The 27,713-nt window shown below is 56.1% G+C and overlaps 1 protein-coding gene and 1 long non-coding RNA gene across 2 annotated transcripts; both read right to left on the reverse strand.

Moving 5' to 3' along the window:
* Window positions 1–650: 650 nt before the first annotated feature.
* Window positions 651–20,471, reverse strand: LOC116781510 (zinc finger protein 420-like; the record flags this gene model as incomplete). Its single annotated transcript, XM_032677179.1, has 4 exons — window positions 651–1,647; window positions 2,524–2,530; window positions 3,198–3,423; window positions 19,687–20,471. Coding segments are annotated over 4 exons (1,665 nt in total), but the record flags the coding sequence as incomplete, so codon positions are not given.
* Window positions 20,472–20,796: 325 nt separating this feature from the next.
* On the reverse strand, window positions 20,797–23,547 carry LOC116781522. Its single transcript, XR_004354896.1, has 3 exons — window positions 23,471–23,547; window positions 23,149–23,341; window positions 20,797–20,827 (listed from the first exon to the last, which is right to left on the reverse strand). It is a non-coding gene; the product is annotated as an uncharacterized LOC116781522 (long non-coding RNA).
* Between the last annotated feature and the right edge of the window lie 4,166 nt (window positions 23,548–27,713).

The following is a 27,713-nucleotide window of genomic DNA, read 5'->3' on the forward strand; positions in this document are numbered from 1 at the left end:
TACTGCTAATTATTTTACAAGGTTGAGAGAAGAGTTTAAGATGAAAGTTGTGGGGTTACTTGCAAAGCTTTTGGTACAACCAATGCAGTTGAACCTGGGGGGGAAATTTGCCCTTAAGTTGGTTTTGGCAGATCTCATGAGTGTCTAAGGCAGAGGCCAACCCAACTGGAAAGAGCCCTTCAAGGGTGACTAAGATGTAACTAAATTACCTTTTTGAGAGGTGGGGAAAGCTGATGCCAGGAATTAAATTTCCTTATGTTAAGCTTACTAAATATATAATAATATATAAATATTAAAATTATTTTAATGGTCTTATTTATGGGTTTTCACTGTGCTCATGTTAGTACTTCTGAGTGTTTGATTGTGACAAAAATGGACAGCTTTGTGGTTTTGTTTTTTATTTTTCATGTTTTGATACTCTGGTCAAGGCATTAACATTAAAAATCATTCAAAATTTTAATTCATCTTCAAACAACAAAATAGATTTGAAATGAGGTTAATGAGAACAGTGTGGAGGGGAAAAAACACCCGAGCCCAAAACCAAAACAACCCCAAAAACTGTTCATTTTTCCATTTTATTTTAAAGAAGGAAGTCTGTAGAGCAGCAGAAAACAGGACACGTGGGCAGGCGTGAAAATAAGACTGGGGCTTCTTGCACTGGTTCCAGTGCTCTTTGCTTCAGTGTAACTGGTCATTTTGAGATGAGACTGGGGAAACTGGGCTGCCAAGGCAGAGACCACTGGCTGGCCCCACTGGTTTTTGCTGGGCAGGGGGTAATTTCTGCCTCACTTGTCAGAACCAGTCCACGGTTATCAGGGAACGGGGTAGTGGTGAATTTGGCTTTCAGACTAAAATGAGGTTAAACTTACACATATTCAAAAGAATAAACTGATGTTGGAGTGCAGATACTCAAAATCGTGAAGACCTTTTGAAACCTTTTTTGCGCGTCAGTCCTACGGCCGAAGCTCTTCCCGCAGTCGGGGCACTCACAGGGCTTCCCTTACCGGTGGGTCCGTTGGTGTTTGGTCAAGGTAGAGCTCTCGGTGAAGCTCTTCCCACACTCCCCACACTTGTAGGGCCTCTCCCCAGTGTGGATGCGCCAGTGATTGATGAGGTGGCCGTTCCGGTTGAAGCCCTTCCCGCAGTCGGTGCAGCGGAAGGGCCTCTCATCCGTGTGTGTCCACTGGTGCACAAGGAGATCTGAGCTGGTCAGAAACCTCTTCCCACATTCCCCACACTTGTAGGGCCGTTCCCCAGTGTGGATGTGCTTGTGTCGGATCAGGCTGGAGCTGTCCTTGAAGCTCTTCCCACATTCCACACACTCATATGGTCGTTCCCCAGTGTGGATGTGCTGGTGCTTGCGGAGGTTGGAGCTTTGGTTGAAGCTCTTCCCACATTCCCCACACATGTAGGGTCGTTCCCCAGTGTGGATGTGCTGGTGTTGGATCAGGTTGGAGCTCTTCCTGAAGCTCTTCCCACATTCCCCACAAGTGTAGGGCCGTTCCCCAGTGTGGATGTGCTGGTGGGTGAGGAGGTGGGTGCTTGACCTGAAGCTCTTCCCACATTCCAAGCACCTGAAGGGCTTCTCCCTGCTGGGAGCCTGCTCAGGGACCACCAGCTCAGAGCTCTCCCTCAAGCTCCGGCTGCCTTCCCGGCACAGGCTGGCTCTTTCCTCCTCAGAGCACCCTGGGATGGCTTTGGAGCCCCTCCTGTGGGGGGATCTCCGGCCCTTTTCCTCCCTGCTGCCTTCCTGCGCCGGGGAGCCCTTCAAAACGGCCTCTCCCACCAGGGTCTCACGGGGGGATTTGTCCTCCGGGCTCTCCGTCCTCAGCTCGGGGCCTGGGGCAGGAAGCAAGAAGGACAGGGAGGGGATTTGCCTCCGGCCCACAGGGAAGGCCAAGGACATCCCCCCAACTCCGGCCCCGGCAGGACGGCGGCGGCAGCGGGGTTGTCCTGCAGCCGGGGCCATGCTCGGCTGACAGAGCCAGCACAACACCTGCCCAAAGGGCCACTGACTTCCTCCTCACCTGCCTGGGGGGCCCAAGGCATCTTCCTCTTCCTCGCAGCCTCCTCCTCCATCCGCCCAAGCTTTGGAAAGGACAAATCCTGATGGGGGGAAAACAAGGGCTGAGCATGTTGGCTTGGGGGTTCCTCCTGCCCAAGTCCATCTCTAGAACTCACCGGGCATCTTCTGTCCATAAAAACCTCCAAACCACCAAGATTCAGCCCAGAAAAAAACAAACCACCCAGATTCAGGCAACAGTCCCACAGAAAGAGAGAGATGAACCTCCCCCACAAACTGCAAAATGTTAGGTTTCAGCCCAAAAATACTTCAAACTATGAACATTCAGTCCAAAAAAACTTTCCCAGAAGTTCCCTCTCTCTGGTCTCTCCCGTCTGGTATTCGGAGGGTCTCCCCTGTCTGGGATGCTGCGGGTCCCACTTTGGGATGCTGGGAGTGTTGGGGGTCCCAAGGGTCCCTTCTGCTCTGACTCTCTCCTTCAGGGTGCCTCGTTCCCAGACATTCCCCCTCTCCAAGTTCTCCACTTTGTTGTCCCAGGGATCCCAGGGGTCCCCACTGTCCAGGCTTCCCCTTCTCTGAGCCCCCTGTTTAAGGTTCCTGGGGGTCCCGTGGATCCTCTCTCTCCGTGCTCCCCCCTCCAGGTTGCCGGGGGTCCCCCAGCTCCGGCATTGCCCCCCTCCGCCCTCAACACTCGGCACCTCCCGGGCTCCACACCCACCCCCGGCACTCCCAGGGGGTCCCCAAAACCGCTGTGTCCCCCCCGCCGGCACCGGGCTGACAATGGAGCCGGCGGGGCCTGACCCAGCAACACCAACCCCAACCGCTGAGTGGGACCCACACAAGGGCCGGCTGTGCCCAAGGCACCCAAACAGCCCCACAGGCGGGGGGACACCAGAAACTTCCCCAGGGCAATGAGAGCAGGGAGCGGAACGAGCCTCCTGACAGGTGGGTGGGCTCTGGGCTCAGCCTGACCAGGGGCTATTTGGCACCAACAGCACGGCCCCAACTGCTGGCTCGCCACAGGGGGCCCGAGCTCCCCCCTCTCCAAGCTCTCCCAGCTCCCCCCTCTCTCCAACCTCCACTACTCTCCAAGGATCAAGTCATGGGGACAACAAGGCACCCCCATTGCACATCCACTCCCACTCTCCCTCCTCCTCCTACCCCCCTCTCCCACCACTTTCCCAGGCTGTTCTCCAGTGTGGATGTGCTTGTGCTGCATCAGGTGAGAGCTTCGGCTAAAGCTCTTGCCACACTTGTAGGGCCTCTCCCCAGTGTGAATGCGCCGGTGGGTGACAAGGTGGGAGTTCTGCTTGAAGCCCTTCCCGCAGTCGGTGCAGCAGAAGGGTCTCTCATCCGTGTGCGTCCGCTCATGCCTGAGGAGATCTGAGCTGGTCCGAAACCTCTTCCCACATTTCAAGCACTTGTAGGGCCGTTCTCCAGTGTGGATGCGACGGTGGGCGCAGAGGATGGAGCTCTGCCTGAAGCTCTTCCCACATTTCACACACGTGTAGGGACGTTCCCCAGTGTGGATGTGCTGGTGCTTGAGGAGTTCAGTGCTCTTCCTGAAGCTCTTCCCACATTCCAAGCACCTGAAGGGCTTCTCCCTGCTTGGACGCTGCTCAGGGATCACCAGGTCAGAGCTCCCCCTCAAGCTCCAGCCGCCTTCCTGGCACAGGCTGGCTCTTTCCTCCTCAGAGCACCCTGGGATGGCTTTGGAGCCCCTCCTGCGGGGGGATCTCCGGCCCTTTTCCTCCCCGCTGCCTTCCTGCGCCGGGGAGCCCTTCAAAACGGCCTCTCCCACCAGGGTCTCACGGGGGGATTTGTCCTCCAGGCTCTCCATCCTCAGCTCAGGGCCTGGGGCAGGAAGCAAGAAGGACAGGGAGGGGATTTGCCTCCGGCCCACAGGGAAGGCCAAGGACATCCCCCCAACTCCGGTCCCGGCAGGACGGCGGCGGCAGCGGGGTTGTCCTGCAGCCGGGGCCATGCTCGGCTGACAGAGCCAGCACAACACCCGCCCAAAGGGCCACTGACTTCCTCCTCACCTGCCTGGGGGGCCCAAGGCATCTTCCTCTTCCTCGCAGACTCCTCCTCCATCCGCCCAAGCTTTGGGAAGGACAAATCCTGATGGGGGGGAAAACAAGGGCTGAGTGCGTTGGCTTGGGGGTTCCTCCTGCCCGAGTCCATCTCTAGAGCTCACTGGGCATCCTGTGTCCATAAAAACCTCCAAACACCAAGATTCAGCCCAGAAAAACCCAAACCACCCAGATTCAGGCAAAAAAACCTCTCAGAAACCACACAAAGTTGAAATTCAGCTGAAAAATACTCCAAAATATGAAGATTAGCCCCCTCTCCCTCCCCGTAGCTCCCCTCTCCCACCCCTTTCCCACCCACCTCCCAAAGCCCGGCTCCCCTCAGTTCCCTTGCAGGGTGACCCACCGCCCCTAATGCTCCCTTTGGGGGTCCCACCCGCTCTTTTCGCTTCTCTCGCCCCTTTCCCATCGTGGCCGTTCCACTCCCTTGACAGCGGCAGGAAGGGAAGGGACGGGGGGAAGTAGCAACAGCAACAGCAGGAGAACAATCGCCTCTCATCCCATGGGTGCCCAGGAGGGGGGAACTTGTCCCAAATATCCTGGGGGGAGTGCGGGGAGATCGTGACATACTTGGGCTGCCAGCACAGATTTCTCTGAAAAGTCTGCAGTGAGTCAAGCTCTGGAGAGGAGATTGTGCCCCACTCATGGGATTGCAGAGGCTCCCTCAGGTCCCCAGTATCAATCAGCAACCAGGAAGAGACACAAAAGGCACCCCTAAAGATTTCTGTGGGAGTGTCCTGTAGGGAGGGGACAGTGTCACCCCACTAGGGCAGGGCTGGCAAGTGGGAGGCTGCTCCAGGGCTCTGCAAGAGGCCTCCTGCTCTGCTCGGCCCCACCACTGGCTGGTACCAACACCCCCGGCTGCCCCCGGCCCTGGGCAGCTCTGCTGACACAGGCTGTGCCCTCATCATGGCCCTGCAATGGCCCTGTCTGTCCCTCACCCCTGGCCCTGCCCGTGGCCCTGTCCCTTGGCTCTCTCTCTGCCAGCTCAGTGTGGGGCACACGGGATGGGGGTCCCTCCCAAGCCCCCTGGGCAGCCGGCGTTGGCTGGGGGGATGTGAGGGCTGGGCCTGCTCAGCACAGCCCCGGCCTCGTGCCCAGCGCCTCTTTCCTGACCCACACAAGACCTTCCCGGCCCCCCCAGGGCTCCCCTGCTGCTGCCTCTGCTCCTGGCCCTGCCTTTGCTGCTCCCTTGGCTGGGGCAGCGGCTGCAGGGGGGGGATGGCAGCAGCTTCAGCTCCACGGCACTTCCTGGGGGGAGCTCAGCCCGGGGGGGACGGGCAGGGACCTGATGGGGATGGACAGGGGCCCAGCAGGGACAGACAGGGCCTGCAGGGGAAGGCACAGGCACAACCTGGACCCCCACACTGCCACTGCTGTCTCTGCTCCTCCTTGCAGGCTCCGTGGCCAGGCACAGTTTGTGTTCCTGGGTGCCCACCATCTCAGCACTTGCACCCGCTCAAATCAGTGCCCACAGCTCTGCAGCAAAGCCCCAGCTCACCTGGCACACAGGGGATGGACACAGCACCTTCGAAGCGCTGGGCTCTCACAGTTGCTGTCTCTTCCCCACCACAGGGCTCTCCTTCCTCAGCAGCACCTCTGCCTTGCACTTAGGCTCACCTCAGGGACAGCTCTGGCCTCACCTCCGCGCCACTTCTCAGCCTCACCTCAGGACCTGGGCTCAAGGACAGGAACCTGTAGGGAGGGGACATCAGGTGCAAGCCCAGGGCTGCCTGCTTGCACTGGCCTGGGGGCTTCTTTCTCCTTCTACAACCATCCCACAACTTAGCCTGCTTTGCTAACACCACACATTTACACACTAACCTTGGAGATAGATATGGACAGACATCTCTATCACCCTGGGGATAGAGCCTCAAGCATGTGCTGCCATAGGAATGGCAATCACAGAATCACAGAATCAGCCACCTTGGAAAAGACCTCCGAGATCATCAAGTCCAACCCTTGATCCAACCCCGCTGGCTTCCCAGACCATGGCACTGAGGCCACATCCACTCTCACCTTCAACACCTCCAGGGACGCTGACTCCACCCCCTCCCTGCCCAGACCATTCCAAGGCCTCATTACTCTCTCAGCAAAAAATTGCTTCCTAATATCCCACCTAAACCTCCCCTGGCACAGCTCAAGACCCAGCCCTCTTGTCCTACTGCTGCTTCCTGGCAGAACAGCCCCACCCCCACCTGGCTCCAACCTCCTGGCAGGGACTTGCAGACAGTCAGGAGGTCTCCCCTGAGCCTCCTCTTCTCCAGCCTCAACACCCCCAGGTCCCTCAGCCTCTCCTCACACCACTTGTGCTCCACTCCCTTCCCCAGCCTCGCTGCTCTTCTCTGCACCTGCTCCAGCCCCTCCAGGGCCTTCCTCAACTCAGGGGCCCAGAGCTGGACACAGCACTCCAGGGGTGGCCTCACCAGCGCTCACTCCAGCCCAACAATCACTTCCCTGCTCCTGCTGACACACTCTTCCTCACACAGGACACCAGCCATTGGCCCTCTTGGCCACCTGGCCACACTCTGCCTCCTCTTCAGCTTCCTGTCCATCCACACTCCCAGCTCCCTTTCTGCCTGCCTGCTCTCCAGACACTCTGGCCCCAGCCCGGGGGGCTGACGGGGCTTCTTGTGGCCAAAGGGCAGGACCCGGCCCTTGGCCTGCTGGAACCTCATCCCCTTGCAATCAGCCCATGGATCCAGCTTGGCCAGGTCCCTCTGCAGAGCCCTCCTGCCTTCCAGCACATCAACACACCCCCAGCTTGGTGTCACCTGCACATTTGCTGATGAAATGCCTGGTTCTGCAGCAGCTGCAGATGCTCAAGGGGCAGCAGGACCAAGTCAGGGGCCTGGGGGGGGGGAGGTCTAGGGGGCTTTGGGGTCTGGGAGGGTCCTGGGGGAGCTGGGGAGGGGCTTTGGGGATTGGGAGTACAAACCAGGACAGACCAGCACAGACCAGTACAGACCAGTACCTCCTCACTGCTCCCCAGAGCTCTCTTAGAGCTGGGCCACATTTTTGTGGGACACTTGACCCCCCCCCCAGTGCCCTCCCAGTACAGCCCAGTGCCCCCAGTACAGCCCACTGTGTTCTTGTCCCAGGGTGCCGAGTGATGCTTCTTTGGTGGGGGTTGGAAGGGATTTGAGGGGGGGCTGGGGGAGATTTGGGGGGATCTGGGAGGGGGGATGGTGGATAGGAATTTGGGGGGGGGGGGTTCGGGTGCTTTGGGTGTATTTAGGGGAGTTAAAAGGGGTCTTGGGAGGTCAAAGGGAACTGTAGGGGAAGGGGATTAAAAGAAAAATGGGGATGGGAGATATTTGGGGTGGTTAATGATGTCTAGGGGGAAAGAGGAGGGGTAGCACCAAGAGCAGGTGAGTCCTGAGACCCTTCTGGGGTTCCCAAGGCCTTCTTGGTGTCCCTAATTCCCCCCTTAACACCCTGAGACAACCCTGGTGTCTCCCATGTCCCCAGGGCCTCTCCATGGCCATAATTCCTCTCAATTCCACTGTCCCCATACCCCACCCCACTGTCCCCAAACCCCATCCCTGATGTCTCCAAATTTCCATCTCACCCCAGGAGCCTCCCCTGGACCCTCTGACACCAAAAACATTCCCCCTCCCTGCCATGCTCACAGAAAGGCCAAGGGCATCTGGGGACACCCTGGGGAAAGTCAGGGGGCTTTGGGGGGCACTGGGGGATTACTGGGGGATACTGGGACACACTGGGGGGAACCAGGGGGTACTGGGAGGGACTGGGGGGGAACTGGGGCACACTGGGGGTCACTGGCAGAGAACTGGGGAGTTACTGGGGGATACCAGGACACACGGGGGGGACACTGGGTAGTTACTGAGCCATACTGGGGGTTACTGGGTGCTCACTGGGATACATTGGGTGGTCACTGGGGGGTTACTGGGCTATACTGAGGGTCACTGGGAGGTTATTGGGATATACTGGGGGCACTGGTGTCCCCTTAGCCAGATGTAGTATATCTCCCCCCTCCGATTTTGGGAAGCATCCCCAGTACCCCCCCCCCGGGGGCTGGGGGACCCCTTGAACCCACTGCTGGGCTTTAGGGGACTCCACAAAATCCCCTCAAAACCCCTGAAATCCTCTCATAAATCCACCCCAGGACCCATCGAAACCTCCTCAAGGACCTCTCAACTCTCCTAAGAAACCTCATTTCCCCCCCCCCCGGACTCCTTAAACCCTCTCAGTGACCCGTAAAACACACCTGGGACTCCCCAAGCCCATTCAGGGATCCCCCCAGTCCCTCTAAGGGAGCCTCAAAGCCGTCTGGAACCATCTAGAGACCCCAGAAACTGCTCCAAACGTCCCCGCAAAACCCGCCCAGGACCCCCAAACCCCCTCAGAGATCCCCCAAGCCCACCTGGGACCCCCCAATCTCCTCAGAAACCAAAACTCCCTCAGGGACTCCCAAACCCCTTCAGGGACCTTCAACCTCCCCCCTCGAGTCCCCTCAGGACACCGAACCCCCCAGGGACCCCTCAAAATCTCCTCGGGAACCCCCGAGCCCCCCCGCTAAGCCCTCCCGAGCCCTCCAGCCTTTCCACCCTCACCCGCGCTCCCCGCAGCCCCCGAGGGGATCCCCAGACCCCGCTCCCCCCGCAGACCCCCCCAGCTCACACAGCCAAGCGCAGCTTTTGCCGGGGCCGCCACCCCCGTCTCCTCCACGCGCCAAAGATGGCGCCCTTCGCGCGCTTCGCATTGAGACACCCCCGCCGCAGCCAATCAGCGCGCGGCCACGCCCCCTGCCCGCCCTCCGCCCCGCCCCCGCCTCGCGCGGGGCACCCCGGGAGATTCCCCAGTCAGTGCCCGGGAACAGCCCCGGCAGCGCAGCCCCCAAGGGCACACGATGTGCTGCTGGGCTGGAGAGGACCCTCCTCAGCCTGGGCAGCAGGGCTGCAGGGGGGGATTCCCTGCCCCTCCCCAGCTGGGCCCTTCCTGCCCACCAGCTCCTGCTCCAAAGGGCTCCCACACCCCCTGGGCCACTTGTCCCACTTGGGCACTTGAGCTGCCCCAGGGCATCTCTGGGCAGTGACCAGCTCTGGGACTGCTCTGGCAAGTCATGGCCTGAAGCCACGAGTGTGGAATTTAGGAGACACTTGAAACCTCTGCAGAACAGAACTCCTGATAATTGCTGAAGGCTTCCTGGCCAGCATTGCCAGACCCTTTTTTTTTTTTTTTTTTTTAATTTTAACAATTTTTCTCCATTTGTTTTCATTGACAACACCTTCTATATATTCTATTAAGCTGATTATTTCTTTGTCTACATGAATAGTTTTGTGCAGCTCCTTATCAAAGTAAATATCCCATCAGAGATTCAGTTATGGAAACCTGGCTCAGGGGAAGCTCCTGATTTTTGGGACACCTTTTATCTCTCTAATTTTGCCTCTTTTGTTCTTCCTCTCCCTATGTTTGTCTTGAAAAAGCTCTCCAGGATGTGTGTGCCTGGGAGTGTTTTTACACTCTGAGCTGTGCCCTGTGCCATGGGACAGGGGACAAATGCACCTTCCAGAGAAATCTGCCCCTCCTGCTCACAGAAGCCCTTTGAGTGCCCAGGTGAGATGGTGGCCAGGCTGCTTTGCTGGTGTGGAAGGAAAGGGCCAGGCCAGAAAGGCAGAGGAGGGTGATGGAGGAGACAGGGCCCTTTGCAGGGGATGTGTGTGAGGCTGGGGAGATGAATGTCCCTGGGCCAGTGAAGGCTGTTCCTGGAGTCACCCCCAGAAGTGTCAGGGCTCTGACAGGGCTCCAGAGCTGAGCTGGGCTCCTGCCCTGCTCACACCCCCAGGGCTGTGCAGAGACACGAGTCATTCCCTTGCACACACACTCAGTTCCTGGCAACAGGGGCAGTGTCTGCCTGGCTCCTGCTGCCACTGCCAGGGGCTGGAGGCCCCTCAGCCCTGCAGAGCCCCCACCCTGCCCACTCCCACACTTCAGCTCAACATTGGGGTTTTCCCCTCCCTGGCACTGCCCAGTCCAGCCCCTCCCTGATCCCCTCATCTCCCTGCCCCTGCCCCAGCCCAGCAGAGCAGCACACTCAGGGCTGGCCCTGCAGCAGGACATGGAGGCCATGGAGCTCAGGGACAGGCCCTCTGGGGCTGCAATGCTCAGCACATCAGCAGCTCAGGCAGCTCCTGCAGCCCCAGGGCCAGCCCCGCTCCCCAGCACAGCAGCAGAGAATCGGCCCCGGGCTCCTCAGGCCCCATTTGCCATCTCCAGGGGCACTGGCCACCACCAGCACCAGCTGGAGCAGCGTCAGCCCCTCAGCCCCCACAGTGGGACCCTGAGGGCAGCACACGGACTCCAGGCAGAAACCAGCAAGGCAAGGACCCTCTGGAGAGTCTGGTCCTTGGCCTTGTTCTTGAGAGCCCTGGAGAAGAAGAGCTGAGGCTTCAGGCTGTGCCCGGAGCAAATGGAGCCCCTTGTGTGGTGGAAAGAGTGCAGTGGAGCCCAGCTCATGGCAGCAGTGCCATGGCCACAGGACTGACCCAGCCCAGCCCAGGGACCAAGGCCCAGAGCACTGAGGCCTCAGCCGAGGCCCAGAAGGGGAGGGGGGCAGGAGAAAAAGAGCAGCTCTCAACAGGCCAAATGCTGCTGCTCCCTGGCACTGCTGCTGTGCTGGGACTCTCTTTCCCTGCCCCTCTGCACACAGGCACTGCCCTGCCAGACTCATCAGAGGCCTCAGAAGATTGAACTCACAAAAACAAGTCACTGAAGGATCCTTGACTTTGTTTCAATGCATTCCTCATTTACCCAGACTGTGGGTCAAATTCAAGATGTAGACAGTGAACCAGACATGGGATTGATAATCAATATTCATTGTACACAACTTTATCCCAGGAGAAAAACCACATGAAAACCCTAACCCAACACCACAAAAACCTGAGCAGGCAGGCTGGAACAAGGAGTCCCATTCTGATGCTATGGAAGAGAAAACAGGCTGTTTGTGCCTTCAGAAAAGCATCCAGTCATCATTTTCCTCAGGGCATCCTGGAAGCAAAAGGTTTCTTAAGACAGATGCCAGAGCTTGGCAGCAGGCTGTCCTTCTGAGCTTGGAAAATCTCTGCTAACTTACCTAACAATGGTACAAACCCCCCAAGTTAAGGTTGTCAAACAGCTGCATCTGCAGGATTCATGTTCCAGCATTACCTAATGCACAATTATCACACCTCTTTTTAAAATTTAAAGGGGAGGAAAAAAAAAGCAGGGGTTGGGGGGAGGCTCCCCACCCCAGTCATCCATCAAGTGAACATCCTGACCACTGCTCCCAAGAAATTGAATATATGCTAAAGAGATATAAAAAGACATCAAAAGCTTTCAGAAATAAAAGTGCTTCAGAAGGTAGATTTTAATATTGCCAAGTGGGTTTTTGCCAGATTATAAAGTTGACTGAAATGCCAGGATACTGCATTTTGGAAGCGGCAGCAGCTCACATATTGCCTTGTATTTGTGGCTGAAGTGTGTTGCTGATTCCAAAGCTGGACTATCATCATCTGTGGGGGAGAGTAGATAAATAAATAAATAAAAATTGGCATTCCCTACCAACCCTGCTGCCTTGAAGCACTCTTTTTAAGTGCGGCCTCCACAGGAAAAAAAAGTGAAGACCACTTTATTTTGATCATAGTGCTTTCCCCAGGAAGGAATTTTTATTTCAGTTACAATCTTTGAACCATTACATTTTCAGTGATGCATTTTTGTATTTACAGTTGACATCTTCATAGAAGAATGAAATCTTTGAGCAGCAGCTCTAAAGTATGAAGGTTGCCTGCAGTAAATACTTAAATTATTTTACATCCAAATGGAGCCTGTTGTTTTTAGCTAAAATTTAATAAACATTAAATCAATGACCTTTCTTTTACTGAAAGCTCTCACTTTGGAAAACTAACTTTCCCAAGAAACATATTTGGGTGAATAAATGCCAAGCAAAGGGCTATTGAAATCTAAACATTTTCTCCATTTATAGCTTGTGAACATTTAGTTCCTAAATTTCTGACTGCTACCTAATGCACAGAACAGTGGTGCCTTGGTTGAATCACATATCATTGATTTCAGTGTCACAGAGATCTCATTGACAGGAATCAATTAGAATCCAAAATCAATCAAATATGTTTGTGCACTATCATTCATCGAATTTGAATATCCAAAATTAATTGTAAGCATGTGAAAGAACCTAGAAATAAATTTTGAAAAGGTACAAAAATAAAAATCAGTCAACTTTGAGAAGATAATAGTGCATCTGAGCATGTTTCATGCTTGCTGGGGTAAGTTAATGGTGAATCACACCTTCCCTTCCCAGCACAGGCTGAGATATATTCTTTTTGGACCATGAAAATACCCAGTGACTGAAGGCAGAGGACACACCAGTCAATGATCCAGCATTATTTGATGAACAGCCTGTTACACACCCAATATCAAACATGCTGCCAGGATATTACAAAATGCACAAGTGTGTTACACTCTGAAAAACTGCACATTGTAAGTGAGCCACTGCACTTCAGGGAGAAAGAAAGGAGAGAATTCCTGAATCTCTACCAAAAGCAGGAAGAGATGTGGCCACTTATCCAAAGAGCTGTTATTGTTGCTGAGGACTCCTCTCTGAACACATTCACCTGTCATTCTGTCAAGGTAATAAATCCTTCCACTCCTTACAGCACACTCAAAAGCACCCTGCTATTTAATTTCAAGGGAAAAATGGCCCAAAGTGTCTAAAACATTTCCTTTTGCTCATGTAAAAGTGCTGGCATTTTACTTCCTTCCTGATAAGCCAGTGCCAATGGACCTGATTATTATTTTCTTCTTCAAAGCATCTCAGTAGTTCCAAAGCACTCTCCATCTTATCAGGGGTCTGAACAGCACAGTTACTGAAAACAGTTTGTCCTGCTCCTCTCTCCTTCTGCCAGGCTATCAGATAAACCCAACTAACTCTCTGTATTTACACACAATCAAACATAAGCTGTGTCTTCAACCCACTGTAGCCTGTTTCTGGCATGTTACAGGTTTGCTGCTTCACATTAGTTGTAATCAAAACAGCAGCAGTGAATTAGCTTAGAACAGAAGTATTGTCACTCCATAGTAGGTAACCCAAAAGGGACACAGGATAGGAAAAAAAAAAAAGAGAAACATTTTGTGAAGTAAGAATGATCACTCTCATCTCAGCAGTTCATAGGTATTTATCTGGTGCTGCTTGAAAAAGAGCATGGAAGCAGTAGGATTCAAATGCTTCCAAAACAGACCTGACACAGGCCTCGAGAGTAGAAAAATAATTTCTTGTTTTGTGTATTTTATTCTCCTGTCCTCTAGGAACTGTCTCTGATTTGCAAGGGGTGAGAAAGTGAAAGAAAGGAAAATGGTTACAGCATCTGAAAGCGTTTAAATGCCTTTACAGTTTTTGTCTGTACCAAGACTGATTTTCATGATCCAACTTTCATCTGGCACTAAAAGACCCCCACAAAAACAAACCAAAAAAACACTTTCCCCTAAACAAGCCTCTCTGCAACTCTCCTTTTCATTCAGTGTCTCAGATACAGAATTTTCAGTGCTGACTACTGAGGAATAACACAAGATCAACTCCTTCAGAAAGGTCACAGCTTTGAAGATTTTGCTTCCTGCCCAGCCCAAGGGAACAGGCACAGCATCTCCCTTCCTTCTTCTCAGGATGACAGGATATCCTCGGGATGGGTGCAGTGTTGGAAGAGTTAAACATTAACCTGGCTGTGCCTTGGGCACTCTCAGCTGGCTAAATGAAAAGTTCTGGAAGGCAGGGAGAAATCCTGAGTTGCAGCTCTCTGATTAAGTACAGCCTTCTTCAGAAGCTGAAGCTCCAGCCCCTGAGTGGAGGCTCCTTCCCACCACCCCCTCCCACTGACAGCCCATCCCTGAGTCCTTCTGATGGAGGAGCAAAGGGCAGGCACGTGCCCCCACCTGAGCCCATCCTGTGCTCCTGCCTGGGCTCCCGGCACAGAACCAGCCACCCTCTGGATCTGCAGGAGGACAATGAACCCAACTGAGCCGAGTGTGCAGCGCTGGGTAATTCAGCCCATGGTTGTTTCTCCACGTGTGACCCCACGGCCTGGGGACTGAGGGGACAGTGGCATTCAGACCAGTGTCAGCCACTGACAGCGGCTGCTCCGCCCTGTAAACCTCACCCAGCACCACCTGGGCCCGAGCAGGTCCTGGAGAAGAGCAGTGGGGTGTCCCTGGATGTCACTCAGCAATGGGGTGTCCCTGGATGTCACTCAGCAATGGGGTGTCCCTGGATGTCACTCAGCTCCTGAGAATCTGATTCTCACCCCTTTAACGCTCAGGGGAACAGTTGGTTGAAGACGTGGCACTTCATGGCACTTCAAAACATCTCATCTGTCCCCCCACATTAACAGTTGCTACGAGAACATTGCTGGGGAATTCTTCCGCTGATGGAAAAGTGCACATAATTCAGTAGAGGAAATCTTGCATTCACGGAGCATTAAAGTACCACAGTCCGGGGAAAAAAATATCCACTTTTTGCTGTAAGAATTTTACCATTCTCCAGAGATAATTCTACTAGCAAGGCTGTGCACCTGCTTTTGGAAACATGCTCGGAATCTGTTTTAGACAGCACATGAGTTTTAGCCGTTTTTCTCTTAACTAGATGCTTTTTTATATTTGTTTGTTTTTTTCCTTAAAAGTGTCCTCCTCTGTGAAATTACATCCTTCCTGTGACATCACATCTCCCCTATGACGTCACACTCATCACATGACATCACACCTCTCCTGTGATATCACATAATCCCTGTGATGTCACGTCCTCCCCTGTGACATCACACCTGCCCTGTGACATCACATCCTTCCTGTGACATCACATCTCTCCTATGACATCGCATCCATCATATGACATCACACCTCTCCTGTGATATCATATAGTCCCTGTGACATCGCGGCCTCCCGTGACGTCACATCCACCCAGTGACATCCCACCTCCCTGTAACATCACACCTCTCCTGTGATGTCATATCATCCCTGTGACATCCCGTGCTTGCCTGTGATATCACATCCTCCCTGTGACATCATACCTCCCCTCTGAAATTACATCCTTGTTGTGACATCACATCTCCATTGTGATATCACATCCTTGTTGTGACATCAAGGCTCCTCTATGAGGTCACATCCATCCTATGACATCATATCTCCCCTGTGACATCACAGCCAGTGACATCCAGATCCATCCCAAGGTTGGGGGGGTGTGTGAGACAGGCAGAACCACAAATGCCTGCACAGCCCAGAGCAGTCAGTGTGGGGCTGTGCTTGCTGCTGCAGAGACCCCCAGGGAACAAACCCAAGCAATAGTTTGGGGGGGAGACGGGGGGTGTCCCTAAGGAGGACACTTGCCTTATTATTGCTTATTATTTGTAATATCTTATAGATCTATCCTACAACACCTAAGGATGGATTTTATAGAATATGTGCCATAGATATTTGGGTTGGGTCTGGCTGAGCTGCAGTTCAGTTCCCCACAGAAGCCCTCCCAGGGCTGGGCTTGGCATTGGCAGCTGGAAGGGTGTTGAGAACACCCCAGTGTTTTGGCCACTGCTGAGCACAGCACCAACACTGGGACATTCCTTCCTTAGCTGAGGGCAAGAGCCTGGCAGGGGACCCAAGTAGGCCAGCTGAGCCCAACTGACCCAAGGGACATTGCAGACCAGGGGAGGTCAGCTCAGCTCTAAAAGCTGAGGCAGGGAGTAGGAGGGGGGCATTCATTGTCTAATGGCTGCCTGCTGAGGAACCGTCCCACGGACCCAAGCCCTGCTCCTCGGGAGTGGCCGACCATGGCTGCTCATGGGAAGCAGAGAACAAACCCTGATATCTTTGACTTCTGTGCATGCAAGCATCGCTTTGCTTTTTGCTTTAAATAAACTGCCTTATCTCAACTCACTATTTTTTTTTTTCCACCTTACTCTCTCCCCTGTCCTGCTGGGAAGGGGAGTGATAGAGCAGTTGGGAGGGCACCTGGTGTCCAGCTAAAGTCAACATACCACACACCTGCACAGTTCCAGAGACTCCACCAACGTCCTGGGCTACTTGTTCCAATGCCTGAACACTCTCTCAGTGGAAAAAGGTTTTTTTCATATCTAATATGAACCTTGCCCAATGCAATTTAAGGCCATTCCCACACAACCTTTCACTATAGCCTTGGTAGAAGAGACCAACCTCCACCCCACTAAAACCTCCTTTCAGGTCATTGTAGAGAGCAATGAGGTCCCCCCTGAGCCTCCCCTTCTCCAGACTCAACCAGCCCAGTTCCCTCAGCCGTCCCTCAGCAGACATGTTTTCCAGAGCCTTCCCCAGCTCCGTTCCCTTCTCTGGACACGCTCCAGCCCCTCAAGGGCCTTTTGGCACTGAGGGGCCAGAACTGGACACAGCACTCCAGGTGGGGCCTCCCCAGTGCCCAGCACAGAGGGGCAATCAGTTCTCTGCTCCTGCTGGCCACACTCTTCTCCACAAAGGCCACGATGCCCTTGGCCTTCTTGCCCCCCTGGGCACACTCTGCCTCATATCCAGTCGCTGTCAAGCAGCACCTCCAAGTCCCTTCCTGCTGAGCAGCTCTCCAGCCCCTCTGCCCCCAGCCTGGAGCGTTCCAGGGGGTTGTTGGGATCCAAGGGCAGGCCCTGACACGTGGCCTTATTGATCCAGCCTGTCCAGCTCCCTCTGCAGAGCCTTCCTGCCCTCCAGCACATCCACACTCACACCCAACATGGTGTTGTCCACGACTTTCCTGAGGGGGCACTCGATCCCTGGCCCAGATCATCAAGAACAATGTTAAACAAGAGCAGCCCCAACCCTGAGCCCTTGGGAACCCCACTAGTGACCAGCCCCACCTGGATTTCCTTCCATTCCCCACCACTCCCTGGGCCATCAGACACTTTGTCACCCAGCAAACAGTTCCCCGGGCAAGCCCTGAGCAGCCAGTTTGTGCAGGAGATGCTGGGGGAGATGGTGCCAAAGGCTTTCTGGAATTCCGGAGACACACATCCCCAGCCTTTCCCTCAGCTGCTGAGCGGGTCCTTTGTCAGAGAAGGAGATGAGGTTGGTCAGGCAGGACCTGCCTTTCCCAACCCCACGCTGGCTGGGCCTGATCCCCTGGTTGTCCTGCCCCTGCCATGGGATGGCACTGAGGAGGATCTGCTGCATGGACTTCCCCGGTCCTGAGGTCAATGGGACAGGCCAGGAGTTGCCCAGATGCTCCTTTTGGCCCTTCCTGGGGATGGGCATCCCATGTGCTTGCTGCCAGTCAGCTGGGACTTGTGCAGTTCTGCAGCAGTGCTGGGGAATGAGTGAGAGTGGCTTGGCCAGCTCTTTCTCCAGCTCCCTCAGGACTCTTGGCTGCATCCCATGTGGGCCCAGGCACTTGGGGGAGTCTCACTGGCAGAGCAGGTCACTGACCATTTCTTCCTGCATTGTGGGGGCTTCACTCAGCTCCCCATCAGCAGCTTCCAGCCAAAGCCTGCCTGCCAGGTGTCCAAGGGGTCAGTTCTGCTGCCCCCTCCTTCCTTCCCCCACAATGGAAAACTCCCTCAATTTTGGGTCCCTGTGCCCCAGACGGCTCCGACCACCACCTCACCCACCAGTCCCACAATCATGGAATGCTTTGGGTTGGGAGGGGCCTTCAAGAGCATCTCAACACCTTCATAAGAAAGAATTCTTTCCCACTATCTCCTGGAACCCTTCCCTTTCTCAGTGTGAAGCCACTGCCCCTTGTCCTGTCACTCCAGACCCTTGTCCAAAGTCTCTCTCCATATTTCTGGTTGGCTCCCTTCAGGCACTGGAAGGCCACTATCAGGTCACTCCAAAGCCTTCTCTTCTCCAGCCTCAACAATCCCAATTCTCTCAGCCTTTCCTCACAGCAGAGCTGCTCCATCCCTCTGATCCTCTTGCTGCTCCCCTCTGGACTCGCTCCAACAGGTCCATGTCCTTCCTGTGCTGGAGCCCAGAGCTGGAGGCAGCTCTGCAGGTGGGGCAGCATTACAGCCACGCATGTTCCAGCAAGGACACGGTGGAACCTCCTGGAACCAAGGACCATTGTGACACTGCAGGGCCTTCTGGAGCCAAAGGAGCCCTGGGACACTGAGGAATCTCATGGTATCAAGGCAGCACTGTCACCCTGGGAAAACTCCTGGAATTCAGGGCCCATTGTGACACTGCAGCTCCCCATGGAACAAAAGGAACCCTGGGATGCTGCGGAAACTCCTGGAAACAAGGGACCATTGGGACATTGAGGGGGTTGATGGAATCAGGAGTCCATTGAGACAATCCAGGGCCTCGTGAAATCAAAGGAATTCTGGGACACTGTCAAACCTCCTGCAACCAAGTGTTCCTGCTGACATGAGTGTCCTCCTGGAACCAAGGGAGCCTTGAGACATGTCTGAACCTCCCAGAATCCAGGGGCCATTGGGACCCTGCAGAACCTCCTGCATTCAAGTGGTCCTTGTGAAACTGCAGGCTCTCCTGGAACCCAAGGATTCCTGGAACACTGCAGAGCTCACGGAACCAAGGGGCCACTGTCCCACTGCAGCTCCTTCTGAAGCACAAGGGACCCTGGGACAATGGGAAATCTCCTGGAATCCAAAGGGCATTTTGGGACTGCAGGGCCTCATGGAACTAAAGGAACCTTTGGAGACTGTGGAAGTTCATGGAATCAAGGGGCCATTGGGACATGTGGGACCTCCTGGAAGCAAAGGAACCCTGAGAATTTCTGTGGGAACAACATAAGGCAGCAGCAGCTGCATTCAGTTAACCAGGATCAACAAGGAGTGTTTTGGCCTTGACTGGTGTTTTCCATCCAGAGAGTGCTGTTTGCCAAAGTGGAAACCACTTGGAACGTGGTTGGCATGGTAGCCTGTGTTTTTCTCTGGTGGCTGAACACAGCCAGCACATGAGGCTGAACCACTTTTGTCCCCAAGGTTTTAATGATTGCAAATAAAATCTACTGATAGAAATCAATTTATTTAGGGTTACAAACGATCAGACAAAAGATCTTCATCAGAATTATTTACTGCACAACAGAAACACTAAAACTGCCAGGAGTACAGGATAAGATAGGACAGTGCTCTACACTAAAGCAATTGTTGAAACAATTCTACTCAAGCTGGCACAAAAGCAATAATTCTTAATTAGAGATGGATGGAACTCCCCCAGACCAACGCTCGGGGGGACATCTCTGCTCTCAACCTCCAGCAGTGACCCTGGGGGTTCTCCAGCCAAGGCAGGAATCTCCACAAACCCTCCAAGAAGGTTTCTGTTGGAATAACCTGCCCCTGGGAAAGGGGACTGGCCCTTTGTGGTTGAAAGGAATGGACTGACAGTCACTGGTGGGTCCGTTGATGTGAGATCAAGTTAGACTTGTCCGTGAAGCTCTTCCCACACTCCCCACACTTGTAGGGCCTCTCCCCAGTGTGGATGCGCTGGTGGGTGATGAGGTTGGAGTTCATGTTGAAGCCTTTCCCGCAGTCAGTACAGCGGAAGGGCCTCTCATCTGTGTGTGTCCGCTGGTGCTGGATGACATGTGAGGTGCGTTTAAACCTCTTCCCACACTCCCCACACCTGTACGGCCTCTCCCCGGTGTGGATGCGCCGGTGGATGACAAGGGCGGAGTTCCGGTTGAAGCCCTTCCCGCAGTCGATGCAGTGGAAGGCCCACTCCCCTGTGTGTGTTGGCTCGTGCTTCAGGAGATCTGAGCTGGTCTGAAACCCCTTCCCACATTCCAAGCACTTGTAGGGCCGTTCCCCAGTGTGGATGAGCTGGTGGATGCGGAGGCTGGAGCTGATCCTGAAGCCTTTCCCACACTCCACACACTTGTAGGGCTGCTCCCCGGTGTGGATGCGACGGTGCACGTGGAGGCCGGACCTGTCACTGAAACTCTTCCCACACTCCAAGCACTTGTAGGGCCGTTCCCCAGTGTGCATGCGTTGGTGGGTGAAGAGACGGAAACTTCGGCTGAAGCTCTTCCCACATTCCCCACACACGTGGGGCCGTTCCCCAGTGTGGATACGCTGGTGTCGGATCAGGTGGGAGCTCTTCCTGAAGCTCTTCCCACATTCCCCACAAGTGTAGGGACGTTCCCCAGTGTGGATGTGCTGGTGGCTGAGGAGTTCAGTGCTCTTCCTGAAGCTCTTCCCACATTCCAAGCACCTGAAGGGCTTCTCCCTGCTGGGAGGCTGCTCAGGGACCACCAGTTCAGAGCTCCCCCTCAAGCTCCGGCCGCCTTCCCGGCACAGGCTGGCTCTTTCCTCCTCAGAGCACCCTGGGATGGCTTTGGAGCCCCTCCTGCGGGGGGATCTCCGGCCCTTTTCCTCCCCGCTGCCTTCCTGCACCATGGAGCCCTTCAAAACGGCCTCTCCCACCAGGGTCTCACGGGGGGATTTGTCCTCCGGGCTCTCCGTCCTCAGCTCGGGGCCTGGGGCAGGAAGCAAGAAGGACAGGGAGGGGATTTGCCTCCGGCCCACAGGGAAGGCCAAGGACATCCCCCCAACTCCGGCCCCGGCAGGACGGCGGCGGCAGCGGGGTTGTCCTGCAGCCGGGGCCATGCTCGGCTGACAGAGCCAGCACAACACCCGCCCAAAGGGCCACTGACTTCCTCCTCACCTGCCTGGGGGGCCCAAGGCATCTTCCTCTTCCTCGCAACCTCCACCTCCATCCGCCCAAGCTTTGGGAAGGACAAATCCTGATGGGGGGGAAAACAAGGGCTGAGTGCATTGGCTTGGGGGTTCCTCCTGCCCAAGTCCATCTCTAGAACTCCCTGGCCATCCTGTGTCCATAACAACCTCCAAAACACAAAGATTCAGGCAAAAAAATCCTCAGAAATAGCAAGAAGACCGTCAACCCCCAAACTGCAAAAACTTTGGGTTCAGTCAAAAAATACTCCAAACTATGAAAATGCAGGCCAAAAAATTCTCCCAGAAATTCCCCCTCTCTGGTCTCTCCCCTCTGGGGTTCAGATGGTCTCCCCTGACTGACTCTTTGACTCCTCTGGGGTGTTGGGGGTCCCAAGGGTCCCTTCTCTGACTCTCACCTGCGGGGTGCCATGACCCCAGACATCCCCCTCTCCAGGTTCTCCACTCTGTTGTCCCAGGGATCCCAGGGGTCCCCACTGTCCAGGCTTCCCCTTCTCCACACCCCCCGTTTCAGGCTCCCGGGGGTCCCCCAGCTCCAGCATTGCCCCGCTCTGCCCTCCACACTCAGCAGCTCCCGGGCTCCACACCCACCCCTGGCACTCCCGGGGGCCCCAAACCCGCTGTGTCCCCCCCGCCGGCACCGGGCTGACAATGGAGCCGGTGGGGCCTGACCCAGCAACACCAACCCCCACCGTGGGGGGGACCCGCATCCCCCCGCCCACCGCTGGGGCTCTGCCACCAACCCAGCCCAGCACTCCCAAAAACACCTCCTGCCCACCTCCAACAGTCCCAAAGGGCACAGCCCTGCACAAGGGCCAGCTGTGCCCAAGGCAACCAAACAGCCCCACAGACAGGGGGACACCAGAGGCTGCCCCAGGGCAATGAGAGCAGGGAGTGGATCGGGCCCCCTGACACGTGGGTGGGCTCTGGGTTCAGCCTGACCGGGGCAATTTGGCACCAACAGCACGGCCCCGAATGCTGGCTCGGCACAGGGGGCCCGAGCTCCCCCCTCTCCAGGCTCTTGGGGCTCTCGCAGCTCCCCCCTCTCTCCAGCCTCCCCCACTTTCCAGGGATCAAGGCATAGGGACATCGATGCTCCCCCGCAGCAACCCCGCTCCCGCTCTGCCCCCTCCCCTTAGCCTTCCTCTCCCACCCCTTTCCCATCAGCTCCCCAAACCCCGGCTCCCCCCAGCTCCCTTTAGGGGTGACCCACCACCCCTCGACCTCCCTTTGGGGGTCCCACCCGCTCTTTTCGCTTCTCTCGCCTCTTTCCCATCGTGGTCGCTCCGCTCACCCGACAGCGGCAGGAAGGGCAGGGACAGGGGCAGAGCAGCAACAGGAACAGCAGGAGAACAATGGCCCCCCCATCCCACGGGTGCCCCAGAAGGGGGAACTCATCCCAAATATCCTGGGAGGAGCACGGGGGGGTCGGGACATACTCGGGCTGCCAGCACAGATTTCCCTGCAAAGTCTGCAGGGAGTCAAGCTCTGCAGAGGAGATTGTGCCCCACGCATGGGATTGCAGAGGCTCCCTCAGGTCCCCAGCAGGAAGCAGCAACCAGGAAGAGACACAAAAGGTCCCCCTGAAGATTTCTGGGGGAGTGTCCTGTAGGGAGGGGACAGTGTCACCCCACCAGGGCAGGGCTGGCAAGTGGAAGGCTGCTCCAGGGCTCTGCAAGAGGCCTCATGCTCTGCTCGGCCCCACCACTGCCTGGTCCCAACACCCCCGGCTGCCCCCGGCCCTGGGCAGCTCTGCTGACACAGGTTGTGCCCTCACCGTGGCCCTGCAATGGCCCTGCCTGTCCCTCACCCCTGGCCCTGCCCGTGGCCCTGTCCCTTGGCTCTCTCTCTGCCAGCTCAGTGTGGGGCACACGGGATGGGGGTCCCTCCCAAGCCCCCCGGGCAGCCGGCGTTGGCTGGGGGGATGTGAGGGCTGGGCCTGCTCAGCACAGCCCCGGCCTCGTGCCCAGTGCCTCTTTCCTGACCCACACAAGACCTTCCCGGCCCCCCCAGGGCTCCCCTGCTGCTGCCTCTGCTCCTGGCCCTGCCTTTGCTGCTCCCTTGGCTGGGGCAGCGGCTGCAGGGGGGGGGATGGCAGCAGCTTCAGCTCCACGGAACTTCCTGGGGGGAGCTCAGCCCGGGGGGGACGGGCAGGGACCTGCTGGGGAGGGACAGGGGCCCAGCAGGGACAGACAGGGCCTGCAGGGGAAGGCACAGGGACAACCTGGACCCCCACACTGCCAGGGCTGTCTCTGCTCCTCCTTGCAGGCTCCGTGGCCAGGCACAGTTTGTGTTCCTGGGTGCCCACCATCTCAGCACTTGGAGACGCTCAAATCAGTGCCCGCAGCTCTGCAGCAAAGCCCCAGCTCACCTGGCACACAGGGGATGGACACAGCACCTTCTCGGGGATGGGCACCTTTGCCTCTTCCCCACCACGGGGCTCTCCTTCCTCAGCAGCACCTCTGCCTTGCACTTATTCTTAGCCTCACCTCAGGGACAGCTCTGGGCTCACCTCCACGCCACTTCTCAGCCTCACCTCTGGGCCTGGACTCAAGGACAGGAACCTGCCGGGAGGGGACATCATGTGCAACCTGAGGGTTGCCTGCTTGCACTGGCCTGGGGGCTTCTTTCTCCTTCTACAACCAGCCCACAACTTAGCCTGCTTTGCTAACACCACACATTTACAGACTAACCTTGGAGATAGATATGGACAGACATCTCTATCACCCTGGGGATAGAGCCTCAAGCATGTGCTGCCATAGGAATGGCAATCACAGAATCACAGAGTCAGCCACGTTGGAAAAGACCTCTGAGATCATCAAGTCCAACCCTGGATCCAACCCCGCTGTGCTTCCCAGACCATGGCACTGAGGCCACATCCACTCTCACCTTCAACACCTCCAGGGACGCTGACTCCACCCCCTCCCTGCCCAGCCCATTCCAAGGCCTCATTACTCTCTCCGCAAAAAATTGCTTCCTAACATCCAACCTAAACCTCCCCTGGCACAGCTCAAGACCCAGCCCTCTTGTCCTACTGCTGCTTCCTGGCACAACAGCCCCTCCCCCACCTGGCTACAACCTCCTGGCAGGGACTTGCAGAGAGTCAGGAGGTCTCCCCTGAGCCTCCTCTTCTCCAGCCTCAACACCCCCAGCTCCCTCAGCCTCTCCTCACACCACTTGTGCTCCACTCCCTTCCCCAGCCTCGCTGCTCTTCTCTGCACCTGCTCCAGCCCCTCCAGGGCCTTCCTCAACTCAGGGGCCCAGAGCTGGACACAGCACTCCAGGGGTGGCCTCACCAGCGCTCACTCCAGACCAACAATCACTTCCCTGCTCCTGCTGACACACTCTTCCTCACACAGGACACCAGCCATTGGCCCTCTTGGCCACCTGGCCACACTCTGCCTCCTCTTCAGCTTCCTGTCCATCCCCACTCCCAGCTCCCTTTCTGCCTGCCTGCTCTCCAGACACTCTGGCCCCAGCCCGGGGGGCTGACGGGGCTTCTTGTGGCCAAAGGGCAGGACCCGGCCCTTGGCCTGCTGGAACCTCATCCCCTTGCAATCAGCCCATGGATCCAGCTTGGCCAGGTCCCTCTGCAGAGCCCTCCTGCCTTCCAGCACATCAACACACCCCCAGCTTGGTGTCACCTGCACATTTGCTGATGAAATGCCTGGTTCTGCAGCAGCTGCAGATGCTCAAGGGGCAGCAGGACCAACTCAGGGGCCTGGGAGGCTTTGGGGTCCAGGAGGGTCCTGGGGGAGCTGGGGAGGGGCTTTGGGGATTGGGGGTACAGGCCAGGACAAATCAGGACAAACCAGTACAGACCAGTACAGACCAGGACGGACCAGTACCTCCTCGCTGCTCCCAGGATCTGTCCTGAAGCTGGGCCATGTTGTTGTGCAACACCTGAGCCCCCCCCAGTGCCCTTCCAGTACAGCCCAGTGCCCCCAGTACAGCCCACTGTGTTCCTGTCCCAGGGTGCCGGGTGACCCCTCTTTATGGGGGAGGTTGGAAGGGGGGGGGCTGGTGGAGATTTGGGGGGATCTGGGGGGGGGGTTTGGATAGGAATTTGGAGGGTTTTGGGGGGCTTTGGGTGCATTTAGGGAAATTAAAAGGGGTCTTGGGAAGTCAAAGGGATCTTTAGGGGAAAGGGATTAAAGGAAAATGGGGGTTGGGAGACATTTGGGGTGGTTAATGATGTCTAGGGGAAAAGAGGAGGGGCAGCACCATGAGCAGGTGAGTCCTGATACCCCCTTGAGGTTCCCAAGACCTTCTTGGTGTCCCTAATTCCCCCCTTAACACCCTGAGACCCCCCTGGTGTCTCCCATGTCCCCAGGGCCTCTCCATGGCCATAATTTCCCCTAATTCCACTGTCCCCATACCCCACCCCAGTGTCCCCAAACGTCAACCGTGATGTCCCCAACCTTCCATCTCACCCCAGGAGCCCCCCCTGGACCCTCTGACACCAAAATCATCCCTCCTCCCTGCCACGCTCACAGAAAGGCCAAGGAGGTCTCCCCTGAGCCTCCTCTTCTCCAGCCTCAACACCCCCAGCTCCCTCAGCCTCTCCTCACACTTGTGCTCCACTCCCTTCCCCAGCCTCGCTGCTCTTCTCTGGACCCTCTGACCCCAAAAACACCCCCTCCCCACCCCCACAGAAAGGCCAAGGGCATCTGGGGACATGTTGGGGACAACTGGGGGGCTTTGGGGGGCACTGGGTGATTATTGGGGGATACTGGGACACACTGGGGGGAACCAGGGGGCACTGGGAGGGACTGGGGGGTTACTGAGGGACACTGGGAGGGACTGGAGGTGAACTGGGGCACACTGGGGGGCACTGGCAGAGAACTGGAGAGTTACTGGGGGATTACCAGGACACACAGGGAGACACTGGGAGGTTACTGGGCCATACTGGGGGTTACTGGGTGCTCACTGCAGGATCACTGGGCCATAGGGGGGGCAGTGGGAGGTCACTGGGACACACTGGCTGGTCACTGAGTGGCTTACTGGGCCATACTGAGGGTAACAGGGAGGTCATTGGGATATACTGGGGGCACTGGGATCCCCTTACCCGGATGTGGTACATCTCCTCCCCCGGATTTTGGGGGGCATCACTAGGACTCCTCCCCTGGGAGCTGGGGGACCCCCTGAACCCACTGCTGGGCTTTAGGGGACCCCCCACAATCCCCTCAAAACCCCTGAAATCCCCCCCTCGACCCGTTGAAACCTTCTCAAGCACCACTCAAAGGCCATCAGAGACCTCATCCCTCCCCAGCACACCCTAAACTCTCTCAGTGACCCGCAAAACCCACCTGAGACTCCCCAAGCCCATTCAGGGACCCCCCAGTCCCCCTCACGGACCCTCAAAACCGTCTGGGACCCCTTAAACCCCCTAGAGACCCCCAAACTGACGAAATCGTCCCCGCAAAGCCCCCCAGGAACACCAAACCTCCTCACAGACCCCCAAAGCCCACCTGGGACCCCCCAAATCTTCTCAGAAATCAAAACCTTCTCAGAGACCCCCAAACCTCTTCAGGGACCTTCAACCTCCCCCCTGAGTCCCTTCAGGGACTCCTCAAAACGTCCCCGGGAACCCCCGAACCCCCCCGCTAAGCCCTCCCGAGCCCTCCAGCCCTTCCACCCTCACCTGCGCTCCCCGCAGCCCCCGAAGGGATCCCCAGACCCCGCTCTCCCCGCACCCCCCGCCAGCTCACACAGCCAAGCGCAGGGGCAGCCACCTTCTCCTCATTCGCGACCACGCGGCCAAAATGGCGCTCGCTCTGCCCGCCCTCCGCCTTTACAGACCCACCCCGCAGCCAATCAGCGCGCGGTCACGGCCCCTGCCCGCCCTCCGCCACGCCCCCACCTGCGCGGGGCATTGTGGGATTTGAAGTCCTTGCGGCGGGGGAGGATCGGACTTTTTGGGTTTTTGCTTTTCTGTCTTCTTTTATTTTCTCTTTTTTCTTTCTTTCTTTTTTCTTTCTTCTTTCTTTTCTTCCCTTTTTTCTCTCTCTTTTTTCTTTTTTCTCTTTTTATTTGTTCTTTCTTTTTTTTTCCTCATTTTTTCCTTTTTTCTGTCTTTTTTTTCTCTTTTTTTCTCCTTTTTCTCTTTTTTCTCCCTTTTTTTAATTTTCTTTTTTCTTATTTTTCCCTTTTCCTTTTTTTTTTTTACAGTGTTTTCTATTAGTTCTTTTATTCAAGGACGATTTAAACACAGATCAAAACAATCTCCACATACATATCTTACAACAACAGATAATCTGGCACTGTTCCAGGTTTTTGAGGATTCCCAAGATCGCAAACACTGAGACACCAAGGGTGGAAGCCAAGCAACTGTATTCTGTCCCTTGCCACAGCCTTCAATCCACACCCAGCCCTGGATTTCTGCAAAGCCGCTGGGCAGGAGCAGGAGATGGAGCTGGTGCTCGGCGGGAGGGGCAGCAACAACAAACCCGTGTCTTTGGCACAGGGGAAGGAATTTAGTGCTTGAGGGGTTACATTCCACAGGCTCCCCTGGGGATCAGCTTATGCTCGGACAGTGAGAACAGCAAGAACATTCCTCATAAAAATGCCAGAGGGAAGGGAGCGGAGGGGGAGCAGGGGCAGGAAAAGGAAGCAGAGCGGTGGAAGATGGGCTGGGGCGGTCGGGGCTGGGGGAAGGCAGGCTGGACAATGCCTTGTTTGGTCCAGCAGCTGGACCAGCTCCACGGCAGATGTCGGGGGAGCCTCTGCCACAGGGACGTGCCCAAACAGACCCTACAAAAGCTCTCAGAGTGGTTGGGGGCTCTGGGCGGGGCTGCGCTCTTGCCTCAAGCCAGGATATCCCAGGGCAGTGGAACAGCAATTCCTGTCAGCTCCCAGCAAAGATTATTGGGGTTTGCACTGGGGAAATATTGACGCTCCAGCTTCTTCTTCTCTTTTGAGAACTTTGAGCTTGCA

This window comes from Chiroxiphia lanceolata (assembly GCF_009829145.1).
Source record: "Chiroxiphia lanceolata isolate bChiLan1 chromosome W unlocalized genomic scaffold, bChiLan1.pri scaffold_51_arrow_ctg1, whole genome shotgun sequence".
NCBI classification, from domain to species: Eukaryota; Metazoa; Chordata; class Aves; order Passeriformes; family Pipridae; genus Chiroxiphia; species Chiroxiphia lanceolata.